The sequence below is a fragment of the Canis aureus genome, chromosome 24 (genome assembly GCF_053574225.1).
Source record: "Canis aureus isolate CA01 chromosome 24, VMU_Caureus_v.1.0, whole genome shotgun sequence".
NCBI classification, from domain to species: Eukaryota; Metazoa; Chordata; class Mammalia; order Carnivora; family Canidae; genus Canis; species Canis aureus.
The window spans coordinates 25,467,700-25,486,486 of NC_135634.1; the positions used below are offsets into that span (position 1 = coordinate 25,467,700).

The window sequence follows — 18,787 nt, forward strand, 5'->3', positions numbered from 1 at the left end:
TTGTATAGTCTCACATTTAAGAATACCATTATAGTATGTTGTTTATTCCATAAAGCAAAATACAATTAAAAATTTTTAAACATCTCATTAGTATATTTCTGCTACAGTTTTACTTACTTTTTTCATGATGCTGAAGAAGGCCGTTCATGTGGATGCTGGGGGTTGGCTAGGTTCACCCAATGTTAAGTACATTGTTCTCAAATAATTTTCTTATTTTAGATTCTTCCTCAACAACTTGCAAGTGATCATATGCCATAGAACTTTTGTTACTGGTAAGCATGATCAAACCCATAAAAGTTAAATCTGAGAATGTTTAGGTTTGCTGAAGTGAGAAATAAAGTTATTTTTGTAGAAAGAGGCCCCAAAGAATGCTAAAATTTGAAATGGCTTTATTTACAAGGCAAGAAGAAAGCACTAGTAGAGGAAAAAAAAATCAGCATGTCTAGAAAGTAAGTAGACCAAGGTGGAAAAAATAGCCTTGGGTGTTGTTTGAATTAAATAAATGTTACTATGTGAACAGCTCTGGTAAGTAACATGCTCTTAATGAATGTAGCTTCTAGAATTACTACTACTGGCATTGTGTTACTCTTATTTGTGTTATTGAAATATAGTCTTGGTGAGAAATGAGAAAGGATTAGAACATGTAAAAGTTTCAGAAGTAGGGATGGAAAGGGAAACCGAGATTCTCAAAAATCAGCAGGGGAATGAGGTAGGAGAGACTAGAATTAAGGAGTATTTTTAGGTGACAGGATAATGTAGAGGGAGAGGTCTAGAATGTGCTTCAAGATTTTGAATCATGGCCTATTAGTGAATTGTGAAATCAATCTGAGGATTATGACTGGCCATTAAAAAAACCCAAAATAGAATAGAATTGAAAAGTTCACATGGAGTATCACAGATAATTATTTTGCAAGACTTTTATGTGGACGGTATATGTGAGGACATTTTCAGTAGGTCTACAGTGTATCAAGGCACTATATTTAGCACAGGTCTGAATGAGTCTGGATGATTACAGTCCAGCAACAGGATGGACAGCTCAGAGAAGACTGGTACTCAGACTCCTGAAGGCATGCTGAATGCAATGGGGAACAGAAGCTAAGAGATAAAAAATCAATCCTCTTCATGGATTAGAAATATGAATAAAGGACAGAAGTGGGTTTTTGTTGTTGTTGTTTGTTTGTTTGTTTGTTTGTTTGTTTGTTTTAGGAAACTTATCCATAGGGGAGCAAGAGGAATTTGGAGTGTGTCTTCTCTTCTGATAGATGATTTATCTTCCTCCAATTTTGATGAGGTTATTGCCATAATTTTTAGTTTCACGGAGATTGGCACTAAAATGGACTTAAGATGACAGTTTTGTGAATTCAGAAATTCAACCCAATATCACTATGCTAATATATCTGAAGAATTTTTGCTTCCATAAGGAAACAGTATCTTTCTTAAGTGGGAGCATATGGGTCTCTTGGTTTTCTTATTGCTAAAGGTAGTGTCTGAACAGTGTTTTACTGTTCTGAAAGAAAGAATATTCTAAGACTCTGAAGATGGAAACAATATAATTTGATTTTTAAAATAATTTATAACTGTCTATCATGAATGTATATCTCCATGTCAAAATATTAACTTGTGATATGGACGCAGATTCTAACTGATTGGACCATAAGATTTCCAGTTTTCTAAGCTGCGCATAGCTCTAGGATTCTTTTTTTTGGCCTTTATTTTTCCCAACTCCAGAAATGCAACCTCTTTCAAACGAATTCTTATTAATTCTCTTTGAAATGCATACTGGTTCTGATTCTTCCTTCCTAATCACGATACCACAGGGGTATAGCATGAATTATCTCTGCCTGGATCATTATGACCTACTTCCTCTCTGCCTTCCCTAGGCAGCCCTTCCTAGACTCATGGGCCTGTCTTCTAAGGGGCTGCTTCAATGGGATTGCTTGCCTTGCTCAAAATCCCTTGATGGCAGGGGTACCTGGGTGGCTCATTCTGTTAAGTGGCTGACTATTGATGTCCACTCAAGTTATAATCTCAGGGTACTGAGTTAGAGCCCTGACTTGGGCTCTGTCCTCAGCAGGGAGTCTGCTTGAGATTGTCTCTCTCCTTCTCCCTCTGCCCCTCCCCACCTCACATGTGTGTGATCTCTCTCTCTCTCTCTCTCTCTTTCTCTAACACAAATAAAAAACTGTCTAAAACAAAACAAAAGCTACTTGATGAGACAATTAGATTTCCATGTAAGAAAAAACAAAGGGAGGGATTCTGGTCCTATCTTACATCATGCACATAATTCCAAATAGAATTAAAATCTAAATGGGCATGGCAAAACAAAACACGGCTTAGAAGGCAATTCAGGAAAAGAACGTCATTAAATGGAGGGTTACCAAGGGTTCTTTAAACAAACATGAGAAGCACTAACAACAAAAAGGATAGATAGCTCAGACTAAATACAAATGAGAAATTAATGTTAATTAAGATTAGGTTTCATTCAAAGACACCACATAAAAATGAAAAGCTTCAGAATAGAAGGTATTTGCAACACATATCCAACAAAACTCTAGTATCCAAAATATTTTAAAGAACTCCTACAAAATAATATGAAAAACCAGACAACCTTAGTTAAGGAAAACAAGCAAAAGAACAGGCGCTTTACAAGAGAAAAAAACAGAAACAACTCCTTGATGAGTGTTTATGCAAACTCCAAATTCTGCTTCAAGATCTTTTGCAAACACGCCCTTCACGCCCTTCCAAAGACTGCCTTTCACCCACTTTCCTTCAGACTTCCAAAGAGTCAAACTCAGTATTTCTCAATTAAACCTTGTCTTTTCGGGATCCCTGGGTGGCGCAGCGGTTTGGCGCCTGCCTTTGGCCCAGGGCGTGATCCTGGAGACCCGGGATCGAATCCCACGTCGGGCTCCCGGTGCATGGAGCCTGCTTCTCCCTCTGCCTGTGTCTCTGCCTCTCTCTATGTCTCTCTCTGTGTGACTATCATAAATAAATAAAAATTAAAAAAAAAAATAAACCTTGTCTTTTCCTCTCTGCAGGCTTTCAAAAACAGATAGGGAATGCCGCAGCTCCTAGAATCCCTCCCTGTTCGCAAACATACATATGCTATCGATCCCCTCTAGTATGAGGAAGGATCTACGTTCCAGTCATTTGTTTTAAAATGTCTCATGGTCCTTGTGTTCTTCCTTTGTATCAAATTTTCCTTTCTCTGTTCGTCTCCCTTCCTTCAACCAGACCCTGAAACTCATTGAGGTCAGGAAGCACATCTCCTTTTTTAAAAAAATCTGTACATTTTTCTAGGATGTACTTTATGTAGACTAGATATTTTTGATTGATGATAGTGAAAAGAGAATGTCTTTTCTGGATATTTTCTCAGTGTAAATGAGGTCATCATAATAGCATCTGCAATTACTCTGAAGCTTTGCTCTTCAGCTCATTTAGTTTGAAAAAACATTTTGCTAAAATAAAAGTAATTTCTCTCTCCTTAGTTTGTGTCATCCACATCGTGTCCACTTTCTCTTCTCACATCAAAGGACTCATACTATGCTGCTGATCCCATCCCATAGGTATTTCTTGGATCTATCTTAGATCTCTGATCTCATCTCCTTTCCATCCTCATGGCTACTGTCTGGGTTTTGGTTCTCATCATTCCACCTGGAACTTTCCATACACTCTTTCTCGATGTGGAGCTGTCCTCCAAACTGCTATGGACTGAGTTCTCACACCCCTGCTTTGACAGCTTTGCTTCCAGGCTAGTGCATAAAGTTCTCCAAGGAGGGAGAAGCACAGTGATGCTGCCTTGTACAGATAGCCCAGCACTTGAATCCTGGCAGTGTCACTTGTAATTTGAGTGGGAATAGGAGGAAAAGGAGACAAAGAATTAATGCAAAAAAAAACTTCCAAAGAAATAACCACTAATTGACAGCAAGAGAGGAAGAGTAATCAGTGATGACTTTGGGCTTTTGAGTTTGAAAATGGTATGTATGATGAGATAATAATAGGTAATTTATAACAATGAGTGAACAAATAGTTCTTGTTCTGTGGTTGTTAGTATGGTACATTTGATCCTTAAAATATTCTCACAAAACTGATACCGTTTTCTAGAATTGTTCATTATTATTTTGAGCAAGTCACTCAAGCTGTGCCTCAGTTTCTTATATATAGAATGTGGTTAACAACACCTACCCCTTCGGGGTATGATAAGGATCAAATAAGAGGAGAAGTTATAATCTTAGAATGGCAACAGGCACATAGTTTGGGATGAGAAAATGTGAGCTGTTATAATGATAATGGTGGTGGCATATGAAATGTCTGACCAGATTCTGGCTCCCCACTCCACCCAAGCCAAATTAATCACACTCCTTAAACACATTTCTTAGCCAGGGGTGTTCTCATCATCCCTTTTCTGCAAATAAAATGTAAGCATCCTTGTCATTCTTTAGAACTAATTCTAAATTCCCTCTAATATTTCCTTATTATTCTAAGTACTGTGAGCAATTCCTACTTCCAAGGTCCCTAAAAGTTTAATATAATTTTTGAAGCACCTGTAATACTATAATGATATTTGATGTGATAATATATTATGGTTTTTAACACATGGAATTTAGGGAAAATGTGTATCTGAAAATAGGGCTTATTGTTTTATTTTCTCACTGTAAGAAAGTGCACATTGTAAAAAAGTTGGGAAAAAAAACTCTAAAAATTAAAAATAATCTGTAATGTGATCACCTAAGATAACCATCACTTATAATTGACAATGTTTACCTAAAATATCTAAAGGCATTAAAAAAATTCCATTGGGTTTGTCCTATGTTACAGTTTTGATTCTGGTTTGTTTTAGATTTGTTTCTGGCTTGAAGATCGTACCATTTAAGGGTGTCTATCTCAATCATTTCGTGTTGACCACACTATCAAACAATTTGTCATAAAATCTCATGTGCTCTGCTTTTCTCATCCTCGTTTCTTCCTTCACTCATTTCAAAAGTGACTAAAGAAGCTATATTAAATAAATGTCTGTTTCATGAATTAAAGTCTAGTTAACCATTATGGCATTAGACCCTCTACTTTGTTTTCTAAGAAATGAATCAATTCATTGTCCTTATTAATTGATATTTGAAATTCATCTTTATATTACTCATTAGTTTTGTTTCAAAGGTTTGAAAACAGTTAAGAGGGATTTCTGGGTGGTTCAGCGGCTTAGCGCCTGCTTTTGGCCCAGGACGCGATCCTGGAGTCCCGGGATCGAGTCCCGCGTCGGGCTCCCGGTGCATGGAGCCTGCTTCTCCCTCTGCCTGTGTCTCTGCCTCTCTCTCTCTCTCTCTCTCTCTCTCTCTCTCTCTATCTTGAATAAATAAATAAAATCTTAAAAAAAAAAGAAAATAGTTAAGATGTGAAAAATTAAGTTGACATGGTGATGTCTACACATGCTGCCTTCTGATCATTCTTTGTTTGGAAGAATAGAGTATTGAAGAGATGGAAGAAAAATGTAGCACATTTGTTCTTGGGCAAAGGACAAATTTACATCTGGAAATTGCCCTTTAAAACAGCAACATTTAATGTCAACTGTGTCTTAGCACAGTTCAATTCAAAGCGAATCTTACATTTTGTTATTTCTTTTAACGATTAACTCTGCTTGGGAGGTTAAGCGTATCTCTGAGGTGTACTTTGATAAATATGTCCCCATTCTTCTGGATGAGAAAAGCATCAGGAAATCTTTTTTTTTTTTTTAATTGAAAATGTAAGGATACTATTCTTGCCTTCATATAACAAGTTTGTTTCCAGGCTTCTGGTTAGTGGAGGACAGATCTAGAAGACACACGAAAAATCATGGAGGTAGGTTTTATAAAGAATTCCTTAGAGAGAGAAAAAAATACTAATATTATTATTAATAAATTATGAGGGGTTTTTTTTTGGTTTATACGTGTTTTAGCAACCTGTAGGCATCAGTTGCATTTTTTAATCCTCTTGGGAATATTTTACTTTTGGCTAGCTGAATGCTAGGAATGCTTTATGCAGTATTTTCTAATTTCCTAGTGTCACAACTGAGTGTAAAGGGCTGCTTCCGAAAGAATACCCCTGTGTAGGATCTGCTAGGTTAAAGAGAACTCCCTGGGAAAAAAAACAATTATCCACACTTATCTGAAAGTTGGCACTATCATGAATGAGAGGCATAATAATATTATGGTAAGATACATTTCCTTTTTCAGTCAATGTGGGGACAAAGGAATGGGAGATGAAACAGCTTCCCCATGGCTCTTGGAGTTAACTAAAACAGAGTTCCTTAAAATATTGTTTATTGCAGTGATATTTGTGCTACTTGGTTAAGGATCTCAACATCTCTACCATCAAATTTCTCTTCAAAGCTTTGTGACATTTTTAAAGCCTTGTGACATTTTTAGAAGAAAGAACAGTGGTCTGAAAATTGGCAAATAATATCTCAGTATAAGGACAGATCATTTCAGGAGGAATAAGAAAGACTCAGACATGTACAGAGCTTTAGAGGAATTCTTTTTTAAGAATTTTTCTCTGTTTAAGGAGGAGTTCTTCATTAAAACAAAACGAGGCAAGTGTTAGAACTTGACTTACATATACTAATCATGAAATAATGTGAACAACCGTAAAATTTAACCAGTGCTTGTTATGGACCAAATTGAATTAGTTTATTTGAACAAAATACTTTTCTAATGATTTTACTAACAGACTCCTAATTCTTTGCAAAAAGGATATAACTAGAGATTATTTAAAAGACTAGAGAAGCATAAACAAATGATAAATTTAGGGCAAGAACTTTGCCCTGGACACCTTGTTTTGTCACGGCTGTGTTTCATTTCTTTGGATAGCATTTTTAAGAGAAGAGTGTTTGGCTGCTAGTTAGAGGGTTATACTCCCCCTCTTTTTCAGGCAGAACCAGGCAAGGAAATTATGATGTGTGCCATATTGTAAAAAGAAACATTTGCTTCGAAGCCTGTAGCTCACATTTTTATGCAAGATCTTGTGCGTTCAAGGCAATGAAAAGCTGGAAAATGTTTTCCTTTTAGAGTGTGAGGAGGATCTCACGTTAAAATAAGCCATATTTACTGGTTTCTGATTTAAAATGTCATGTTTTGGCTTATTTCTTCCACTAGGTGCCGATTAACCACAAGTATAATATGCTTAATATTGCTACAGAACTGGACTCACTCTGAATATATTGTGGAGTTTGGACAAAATAAGTTTTCTTTTTCTAGAACCTTTGCAGAATGTATCTGATAAGTGTTTTAGTAAAATATGAAGAAATGGTTAAGTTCTTAGAGTGTTCCATTAATTTAATTTCATTAGCTCATCATGCATCTGAAATGGACATATCTCATATTTCAATATTTCAAAATTTTCTCATTTTCTCCTTTGCTAAAGAATCATGCTTTTCTTCACAAGCCCAATGTTCATGAGAGGACTTTTATGCACCTGTCTTCATGTGTTCCACTGTCCACTTTTGCCTCTGCCAACAAAGGGCTTTACAGGTTAATGTGATTCTATTACCTCTTCTCTTCATCTTGGCTTATTAGTGGGTAGATGAGCGAAGAGCACGGAACACAGGGCCCTCAGCTGGAGCTTGTTCCTGCTCATGTGAAGAATGTCTCTTGATGACCGATCATCCAAATGGAGTAGTCGGAGATAAAATTGCAAATCTCACCTTTTACACAAACTTAGTTTAAAATTTGTATGAATTTATAAGCTTTAAAATAGTCAGAATAGCACAGATCCTGACATAATCAGTAATAAGTGTAAATATAACAAGTGCGTGTCATCAGTTTTCTTATTCACAAATCATCAAGTTAATAGGTAAATAACAGCTTTCTTACTGAATGTTACCACCACAAAAGCAGAAATTATTTTCTATATTGTTTACTGATGTGTCTTCAGTATTTCATACTCATTCACTCATTGATTGATTCATTCGTTCATTCAAAAAGCATTTACTGAGCACCTAGTACAAGCTTGCCAAGTACTGGAAGGAGAATGTTGAGTAAAACATGTATGACTCCTGCTTTCATGGGTGTGTAGTTTAGTAGGATAAACATATATCAAACAAATTACCAGAAAAGAAATAATAAACATATAAATGCTGATGAAGCAAAAAAGTGTACAAGAGATTTTAAGAGACAAACTAAGTAGTGTTATTAGTGATATAATAGTAATTAGGAATATTTGGAGAAGATGGCAGTCAGGAAAACTTCTCTGATGGCAATGACATTTAAGTGAGATCTAGGTGATGACTTGGATTAGCCAGGAGTGCAATGAGTAGAAGGGTAGCTCCAGGTATGGCTGGAGAGATAGATGGGGTAACTCATGTAAGATTGGGTATGAACTGGGAATTTATTCTAAGAACTAAGAAATGCCATTAATGATTTTTGGGCAAGGAATGACCCAGGTTATATTTTAGAAAGATTGTCTGGATGCTGCATGGAAACTGAATATAGGGGAATAAGAGTAGAATGGGAAAGAAAAATTAGGGACTATCACAATACTTCAGGACCCAAGAAATTGTTGGCTTATTTCCAAGAGTATGGCAATGAAGATGTAAGAATAAGAATGGTAAGTTCAATATGTTTTGGAGGTCTGATTCCTGGATCTTTATGATGGTTTGGATGTGGAGTTAAGGATGAGAAAGGTGTCAACAATTGCTACCAGGTTTCTAGGTTGAGCAATTAGGTGGGTTTCAGTGTGATTTATACAGAAAAGGGAGAATTAAAATAGAGCAAATATCAGGTTGATGATCAAGAAATCAGTTTTAGATGTGTTAAATTTAGGATGCCTGAAGACATCTAAGTGATGATGTCAATTAGGAAGACATAAAAAGTGTTTGGATTGGATCTATAAATTTAGACTTCACTAACATATAATGGATTTTAAAACCAGAGGGATAGGCAAGATGGCTTAGAGCAATATTTCCCAAACTTGTTGAAACATAGAGATTCCTGAGCAATTGTTTAGAATATATACTCACAGGCTCTATCACAGATCTACTGAGTCAGAATTTCTAGGATTGGTTAAAAGGTAATCTGTGTTCTTAATAAGCACCCTAGCTGCTTTTTATAAGCAGGTGTATTTGGGAAACACAAAGCTAGACAAACCATATAGACCAAGCTCAGAATTCTAGTATTTCACGATGTGGGGGGGGAGGGATGGTGGGAGTATGGTTATCAGGAAGAAGAATGGGAGAACAGGGGTGCCTGGGTGGTGTCTTCCTTTGGCTCAGGTCATGATCCCAGAGTTCTGGGATCAAGCCCTGCATCAGGCTCCTTGTTCCCACTACCCCCTACTTATGCTTTCTCTCTCTTTTTTTTTTTTGTCAAATAAATACATAAAATCTTAAAAAAAAAAAAAAAAAAGAATGGGAGAACCACGGAAGCATTAGAAATCATAGGGTCTGAATCAAAAACTAATGCTCTCAATCCCTCTGCTACAGATTTAATAAACAGTACCACTAAATAGCTTTATTTTATATTTTCACATCCCATGTTACTTTTGAAGATGTCCGTATCGTTATTTAATATGGATTTATAGGGATCCCTGGGTGGCGCAGCGGTTTGGTGCCTGCCTTTGGCCCAGGGCACGATCCTGGAGAACCGGGATCGAATTCCACGTCGGGGTCCTGGTGCATGGAGCCTGCTTCTCCGCCTCTCTCTCTCTCTCTCTCTCTGTGACTATCATAAATAAATAAATAAATAATAAAAGAATGTTTTAAAAAAATAATATGGATTTATACACACAAGGCTTTCCCATATATTTTACCAAATTATGAGGCAGCAGGCAATTGGAATTATTTTTGCTCTTTCTGTATTTAAAATATTGTCTGTCTCTTTCAAGGAAAACAGTGCTGTGTAAGTCAAATAAGTATATTTTGACAAATTTGGAAGCTAGAGATAAGAATCCTGGCCTCATAAATGGAAGCAGCCCCAGAACTCTTTCTGTAAATATGGCGTTTTACCATTAGAATATGATCATTTAAAATCATAAACAGCAAGTATAATGAGACTATGAAGATTGCATATGAGGTGTGACATTCTTTTCTGTGAATTTCATAACTGCCATTTTGATTTTATTGTGGTTTACTTCATCCTCAGTGGTGCTATTAGGAAAACCAAAAGAGTCTCTTGCTCTTAACATTTAAAGTTCTTGCTCTTAGCTCAGCCCAGGCCACAAAAAGGGAGGAGGAAATGAAACCCTATATTTCACTGTCATAGACTTACACCCTATATTCAAGTCAAATTATATTTATTAAGATCAAAAGGAATTTCTATGGTTATTTGTTTGCAGATTTAAAGCTTTAAGGAAAATATTAAATAGTATGAAGATATACATTCACTTCCTATCTCAACATGAGTGAAATTGGTTGAGTTTATTCTATAAGTTTTGGTGGTTCTATTTTCTGTCTTTATTATCTAGTGTTTAAGTGAAGGTGAGCTTAGCCGATCTGTTTTATGTCTATGTGACATGCATCCTCCTTCTTTTTTGGCTCTCTTCTCCCTCTTGGGTCTTGACTTCTATCACTATTTTGGAAAGTCAGGAAGTCAGCCAGAATAAAATGAAGTCTAGCAGATTTTTTTAATAGCATTTATTTAGGACAGTAATTCCAGGGGCAGCGAGTCCACCATTAGCAAGGATATATTGGTTACTTTTATTATGTATGTCTGAATTCCTTGTCTGTCATGCCACACGTAAACCCAGAAGAGAACAGTTAGCAGATTTGTGGTTTGCACTGTCTCTGAGATGTTGCCTTAAATACCTGATTCATAATTCTCTGGGGGGAAATCTCACTCTCTGGACAGTGGGAGATGAAGGGGCTGGGATGCCATTAGAAGCAGTGTTGGTCTTCTGTGCACTGCAGAATCCAGTTCTTTCTCCAGCTAAGCCTGGAATTTTAAATCCAGGAATATAGCTAAGAACCCTGACTTCTTGGTTCTGCCCACTGCTAATTGTCAATCAAGACAATGATTTAAAAAAAAATTAAAATTTGGACTCAACAACATATTGAAGGTATATTTTCCGAGTAATTCATGGTATTAAGTATGGACTTGCTGATGAAGGAACACGTTGGTGATGTTTATACTGACAACATCTGATAAAATGCCATGTGATAAATGTGGGAATATATCCCAATGTGGTAAAATATGGGAGTATATCAACATAAGCTCTGAGTAAGAGCAAGTTATTGAAAGGCATCTGGCTGTCATGACAACAGCGATCCCTAATGAATCTGCACGGATAAAGACTAGCACTTCTCCTAGTGGCTTTGCTATCTCCACACATTTCATTTATATCAGACACATTGAGAAAAAAATGTGTGTTCTAGAACTCGAATGGAATTTTCTTGATAGGTGGAAGGACTAATGAGGTAAGGAAGATTACTAAGAGAACAGAAAGAAAGGCCTTGTATTCCAGTATTGGCCTTTTTTGGATTCCTTTGCAATTTGTGTCCTCAGGGTGTGATGGAATGGATGGACGGCAGTGATGATGAAATTAGGCTAAATTAAATGACCAAAGTGTGGGTTCTGTTCACATGCTGCTTATCACCTCTGCAACTTAATGCCTGCATTTTAAACTGAGAGAGTATTACCTCTCATGCATCTTTCACAGGGCTTTTCTATAGAAAGCAAGTGAAAAAAGTCCTATAAAACTCTAAAATTTTATGTCAATTCAAAAATATTTGTTCTTTTATAAGTTGTACAAGTTGAGCATTGTGAAGGACTGAAGAAATTCAAATAGTAGTTAGTAGTACATCAAGTTACTCAAATAAAAATAAAATTTTAAAAATCAAATTAGGAAAGTATAATTTAAAAACAAAAAGAAAAAGAAAGGAGAAAAATGAGTGGGAAATATCAGAAAGGGAGACAAAACATGAGAGACTCCTAACTCTGGGAAACGAACTAGGGGTGGTGGAGGAGGAGGTGGGTGGGGGGTGGGGGTGACTGGGTGACGGGCACTGAGGGGGGCACTTGATGGGATGAGCACTGGGTGTTATTCTATATGTTGGCAAATTGAACCCCAATAAAAAATAAATTTATAAAAAAAATAAAGGAGCTAAAATGTTACTTAAATGCAAAAAAAAAAAAAAAAGTTGCTAAAAGAGTAAATCCAAAAACAAAGCAAATGATAGTAGTAGTAATAGTTGTAGTAGAAGTTGTAGTAGTGGACGTAGTAGCAGTAGCCAGAATTTGTTGAGCACCTGACACATGCTAAGAGCTGATCTGAGGGTCAGATTCTTTAGATACATTGCCTTAATATTCACAGTAACTTTATAAAGTAGATTAAAAAAAAACTCAATTGCATATATGAAGAAATTGCATTTCAGAGAGAAATGAAGCAATTTGCCCAAAGTCACAACAGATAAGAAAGAATGGTGTCAATAATCCCCAGTCTATGAATGACACACAGACCTGCACGGAACAAAAGGATACAGATGGCACCGATTTCCAGTACTTAGCTTTTCTTCCGGCTTGGAGCTGTCATTAATACATTCCTAATTTCATATTTTTATCTTTTGCACTAAGATGCAAAGAATCAGCTCTACAGGGTGCTTGTTTTTCTTTGATTTTTTGGAAACTAGCATAATTGGAAGAGACTGAAATTACCAAGATCTTTATGTGCAACTCCACATGCAGAATAAGAATAGTAAGCATATTGTCTCTGTTGCATTCTTCCATTAAGTTTCCAAAATAACCTGATGGAGATTTTGAAAATATCTGTACCTAAGTAAGTGTGTTAGTGAGACTGATGTCAGAGAAAAAAAAAAAAAAAGAAGATAACTTTATAAAATAGGTCACTAACTGGAAAATATCAGTGAAATTGCAAGATCTTATTTTTCTTCAAATGAACGTGACTATAAGGTAAGTCTTAAAATGACTAAGCTTTGGAAAGATCAAACTGGATAGTTATTACAAAAGGTAAAATAATTTAATACACAAATAATGACGCAGCATCTTTCAAAATTATGTCCTTAAAAAACTAAATATGCAATATGAAAAAATGCCATATAATTATTCATCCATTGTAAGATATTACTAAGAGAAAAAAAAATCTTGTAATGTCAATTTAACTGAAAGTAAGTTTAAGGAAATTACTCATCTCAAGAAAAAAGAGCCCTAATTGGCAATTCATAGAAAACCTTCGAACAGCCAACAAACATAGGAAAAAAACCCACAAAACCTTGCAACTTGCTATTCAAACATTCAAATTAAAAGGAGAAAAACTATTTCAGCTATCAAAAAGCCACAGGGTTAAACAATTTAAAACAGGTAAGCCTTTCTGTGACCGTCAGGCTTGTTGGCTGCTAGTAAAAGGGAAGGTGATACAATCATGATGAAAAGACATTTGGAAATGTTATTAAATAACTTCAAAAATGTCATACTTTTTGAACCTGTAGTTCCATTTCTGAGCAAATAGAGATGAAGTAGGTTAAGTATAAGTATCATCTTTTAATTGTTGTTTTTTATAGTAAAAAATTAGAAAAACACTATGTTCAAAATAAAATATTTTGGTGAAGATACATATGGCAGTGCACACTATCCAACCATTAAATATTTTAGAAAAAAATATATTTTTGAATATTATCTAACAGAGAGATTATAATTAGGTGGAAAAAACAAATATAAAAATACATACAAAGTATACACATGATTTTGTTTAAAAACATGGAGCACAGGAAAAAAAATACTAGAAGAAACATGCTGAATTTGGGTGGAGGCATAAAATTTAGTTTTTCTTTATAAACTCTGTATTTCCAAAGTTTGTTCAAGAGCATATAATATAAAAAGCTTATATGAAATTGTTTGTAAGCGTATTAAATAATGTTAAAAAAAATGAGTGATGCTAAACAATAAACTACTTTGACAGTTAATTAAGGAAGTGAGTAATTAACCCTAATAGGCCATCGTTTTATTTGTAAGAATAAAATATTTATAATTTTCTAAAAGATCTCTGCCTGACATTTTATTTGGCTTGAAGGGGACTCTGTCATTGTCAGACATAAGATCCTTCAGTTGTTTAAAATGAATCCATCGATGCAACTGCTTTCTTTCCCTGGAAGTAGACTGCACTTTTTCCGATTTCTATTGTTGTATTTTCTTAGTTGTCTAAATAATCTATGCCCAGAGAGATAATGTTTTGGCAACCCATACTGGTTGTTCCTTTCTTCATAGTCACTAAAAAAGTAAATCCTTCAGGAGAACATTTCTTTAGCTTACTTTTTCATTATTTCCAGAGGCAAAAACTGGCAGGGCAATTTATAATTCAATTTTTGCTAAATCCATGACACCCAATATATATGTCAGGCATTTCAACGGCAGGGTACTTTGGGGATAGGTGATAAATTGTACTGATTATAAGTGCAAGCTGTTCTTCTGAAACATCATATCAAAAAGAAGGTAGGTACCATTAGGAAAATGTAATGTGTCTTTCGATTGTCCAGAAACATCAGAAATAATCACTTCGGGTGAATATATTCCCCTTAGTGTTATACAGCAAAATATTACGGTTCTTACCATGTTTTTGATAGCACTCATCTGGAGAAAGGGGAAAAAAGACCCTATCAGTTCACAAACCTATCACAGGCTGGTAGTCTTTCAGCAGGCACGTAGCTCTTAGAGTTGCAATAACTCATACCTGCCAGAAAGGACTGACTCTGAAACCCGAAACATGGCCCTAATCATTTTAGGACCGTGTTGGTATATATGAGTAGTATAAATATTATTTTATAATATAATCTCCTCTGATCTTTTTAAACATCCTTTCAGTGTTCCAGATATTGCCCTGTGTGATATACATGGCTTAAGCAAAGCCACAGGATCTCTTAGGTTATCTCCAAAAAAATGCTTAAGAAAAAGTGGACAATTGAAATATAAAATTCTGCTTTGGTGGTAGACATGTACACACCCACACGTGCTGCAGTTAAGTTTGGCATTCCATTAATGAGTGAAGTAATTAAGCAAAGCAAACTGGCGGGTTGGCTACTCCAGGCCTTTAGCATAGGGAATGGGCTAGGGAGCCTTTCACCTCTGGGTCAATGGTTTCTGTTTAATCGGGCTGTTAATGACTAAAAGTCATTGTTTCCATCTGAGAGCTGTTTGGTCTCAATGTGAAGTAAGTTGGTGGTCTGCTATCAGTTTCTTATGTGCAAATGTACAGATCGTGAAATCCACTGCTGCTTTTGCTAGGCTGTTGGACAACTCGGTAAAAATCCTGCTGTTTGAAGGAAATGACAAAAGAAGTCTCTCTCAGAACAGAACATACCTCTATCAGGAAAGGTATTCCTAAATAGAAAGCTATAGAGAAAGCTTATTTATGTAGTTTACATAAAATAAGAGAGGACTAGTGAAAGAATGTGCATTTAATCCTCATGGTAGTCTTTTTATATAGTTGTTTCACAAACCCTAACTTACTTGAACCTTCAAGTTACTGTATAGGATAGAGGCCATGCGGATGATCATATTTTAAAGTTTCAGAAGCCAAAGCTCAAAGGGGTCAGGGCTTGCCCACGATCATGCAAGTAGTACATTTTTATGTCAGTGCTGGAGTGGTATGATAGTTTCTTGGAAGAGGGGGACTTGAGGAGGGCTTTCAAGACCTGGGAAAATTGAAGTAGAACAGAAAAGTAAATGATGTTTCAGGAAGGATGTCAGTATGAGCAAATCAAAAAGGTAGAGATTAGCACAGCATGTTCATAGTTGATGACACTGCATACACTTTATGTTATGTGTTCTCATGGGAATACATTTGACTATAGTTTTCAAATAGTTTTAACACACACACAAGTACATTAATGAACACCTGTATGTTCACACAGACTAAGGTTATGTAAACAATAATGAATTGTAAGTGGTGTTCTTTCAACAGAAAAGGTAGCAGTAAAGATCCATTCAGAACAAAATGTTTAACTACTTATGAAGAAGCAGATGTGAAGCTGTTGCTGGAGACAGACAAGAAGTATATAAACCTTCTTTGGGCAGTGGTGGACAGATAAAGACTGTTAGGATCCTAATAGCAAGCTAACAATATCTTGATTAAGGAAGAAGTGCTTCTGGTAATCTCACAGATAAGAAGTTCTTTTCTTAAAAAACATTATTTATTCATGAGAGGCACAGAGAGAGAGAGGCAGAGACAGAGGCAGAAGGAGAAGCAGGCTCTCTGCAGGGAGCTCAACACAGGACTCCATCTCAGGACCCTGGGATAATGGACCTGAGCCACCCAGGAGCCCCAATAAGAGCAGTTCTTGTACTTTTCAGTCAAGAAAATTCCTGAAGTCTGTGGAACATCCTGCTACAGTTGTGAGAGGAAATCTAGCTCAGGTATCTATGTTTCTCAACTGGGAGATGAACTCTCCCACACACAGGGGTTGGAGAAGAGTAGGGATAATTTTGATTTTCACTATGATAGGGGCTCTAATGGGCAAGGCCAGACATGCTCAGCTTCGGTCCCACCCTGTGAACCCTTGCCCAGTCCCCAGTGCCAGGAAACACTGTTAACATTTTTCTCATCAGTTTCTCTGTAGACCCAAGACTATAACTCTAAGACTGACAAAGCAAAAAGACCAATACTCATTATCTCAGTAGTTTTATCTTTATTTATCCTTCACCTACTTCAATTTTGTCTTCATTTCTTTTTTTTCTTTTTCCTTTTTTTACATAGGCTCCATGCTGGGCATGTGTGGCTTGAACTCCTAGCCCTGAGATCAAGACCTGAGCTGAGATCAAGAGTCAGAGACTTAACCAACTGAGTCATCCAGGCACCCTTTCCCTTCCCTTTAAAAAGTGATTTTCCTACTAAGATTATTCCACCAGAAGTGTGCCTGAGTGAGGAGAGTCTGCTTGAGGATTCTCTCTCTCCTCCCTCTACCTCTCCCCTTGCTCATGCTCTCTCTTTCTCAAATCAATTAATAAATCTTTACAAAATGATATTCCTACTAAGATTATCCCTAAACAAAACACCTAATCTAATGGGTGCTTTTGAGTTATCATCTTTGCTGGACATCCACTTTTGCTGGAAACTCTCTTCTGTCTTGACCACTTTAGCTCCCTTTCTTTAAGTTTTTTCCCTATGACCTCGACCTTGGCTACCATCACTGATGATTCCCAAATCTCTATCTCTAGTGCTAATCAGTCTCCTAAATTTGAGACCAAAGTATCGAGACAAGACCAATTGTCTACTGCACATCTCCACCTTCACATCACACAGACAGATGTGGGTTTTCAGAAGTGTCAAAATTATGCCATGGTAATCTTCTCTTTTCTGTTTTCATCCAAGTGACAGATTTTTCTTAAGTGGAGCTAAAAATAAAATATAACTAGTGCCTTCTAGTTTGGCTGAAGATACAAACATAGGTAATTATGAAAAGGAGTGTCCACAATTCCATGGGAGACAAAGGAGGGAGGGTTCGACTCTGGAAAGAGAGGTAGAAGAGGTGACTAGTCAGAGTCCAGGAAACATCTTAGGGTACATGTTACTTAAGCTCAGAGTCCCCCATGATCAGAGGCACTCTGAACAAACTAACAAGTAACATGCACATTTGGCTGAGAAAGATTAGTGTGTGTTCTTGCACCTCTTTGTCATTTGGTGTAGCTTCAAAATGCACAGGAGGAGGGCAAAAGTGCAGTGAAAGAGAGGCAGCAACAATATCACAAAGGTATTTTATTTCTCTACAAATTAATTTGGGCCTTATTCTATAGGTAACTGAACAATTGAATTAGTTTAACTAGAGGTTGCATGATAGCATAAGTTTTGTGTTTCTGATGATTATTCCCAATGTGGTAAAGAGGATGATGGAGAATACAGAGCAGTACATAATGGAAGACAAGGACAACATCAAAGGATTTTTGGCAACCAACTTAGAAATCACGAGACTCTGATGTAGGATGTCAGAATTGAACACTGTAAGAAGTGAAGTCCCTATTTCCTATTCTGTGGAAGTAAAATCAACAGAATTGAAAGAATTGAGTAAAATCAATAGAGAATTGAGGATGACTACCAGATGTCTGGGTTTGGTGATGCAGGGCACGATGCCAATGAAAGAAAGAGAGATAAAAGAGTAAAGAAAAATGAGAACATTTTTTAACTTCACCATGGGCTTAAACACACTCAGCCTTGAGGGTCAAAGCTGAGGAATGATCTCTTTATTCTAGGTAGGATCTGCCCTATACCAACCCTTTCCTTCTTAAGACATTAAACTTTGGGCTTATCCTTAATGGTAGAATGGGTACAATAAATAAAGAGCATTGGAGAATATCTCAAAAATATCATTTTTGTGATATTAAAATGCCATGTGTGATCTTTGACATGTCACTTAAACCTACTTGAGTTCACTAGTCCTACCTACTGAGAGAGCAGAATGATATCTACTTCATGGTGATGCTATATCAAAAGAAAATGACTCATTTTAAGGTACCCACACACCTTTTTACACTCAGAAGTCTCTCTCAAGATTAGGTGCATCTTTTCCTTCCCGCAGTGTGGTTTTCAAAGAGCTTCAGAAATATGCCAAATGTTCTCCAGATATTCTTTGCCTTTTAAAAATAAAATCATGCTTCTTATTGAACTCCTATATTTTAGCACCTTTGACAGAGAATAAATAATTTATTGGCATTGTTCTTGGCCTGTTTGATGTGCTTAGAGATTCAGCAGTCTAGTCTTACCTAACTGTGAAGCTTTGTGGCAGCTATATATTTTTCTAAAAATAGTACTTAGAAGAAAATAACCACCTTTAAAGGGCAGGCTTTAAGAGTCCAAACAGTTTTTATAAAAGTTACCATACATA

At 36.3% G+C, this 18,787-nt stretch overlaps 1 protein-coding gene across 4 annotated transcripts in view; it reads left to right on the forward strand.

Annotated features, from left to right (window-relative positions):
- The window catches only part of LOC144295918 (uncharacterized), a 247,121-nt gene extending 230,190 nt beyond the window's left edge, over positions 1-16,931 (forward strand). For 3 of the 4 annotated variants that reach the window (XR_013363055.1, XR_013363054.1, XM_077868583.1), the window contains one exon: positions 16,666-16,931. Coding sequence is in view for 2 of the 4 variants with exons in the window: in XM_077868583.1 (XP_077724709.1) it covers positions 16,666-16,692 (27 nt within the window). In the remaining 2 variants the exon portion in view is untranslated. Of the gene's footprint in view, positions 1-219; positions 273-16,665 lie in introns of all 4 variants that reach the window. The other variant, XM_077868582.1, reaches the window with a different exon arrangement.
- Positions 16,932-18,787: the final 1,856 nt, after the last annotated feature.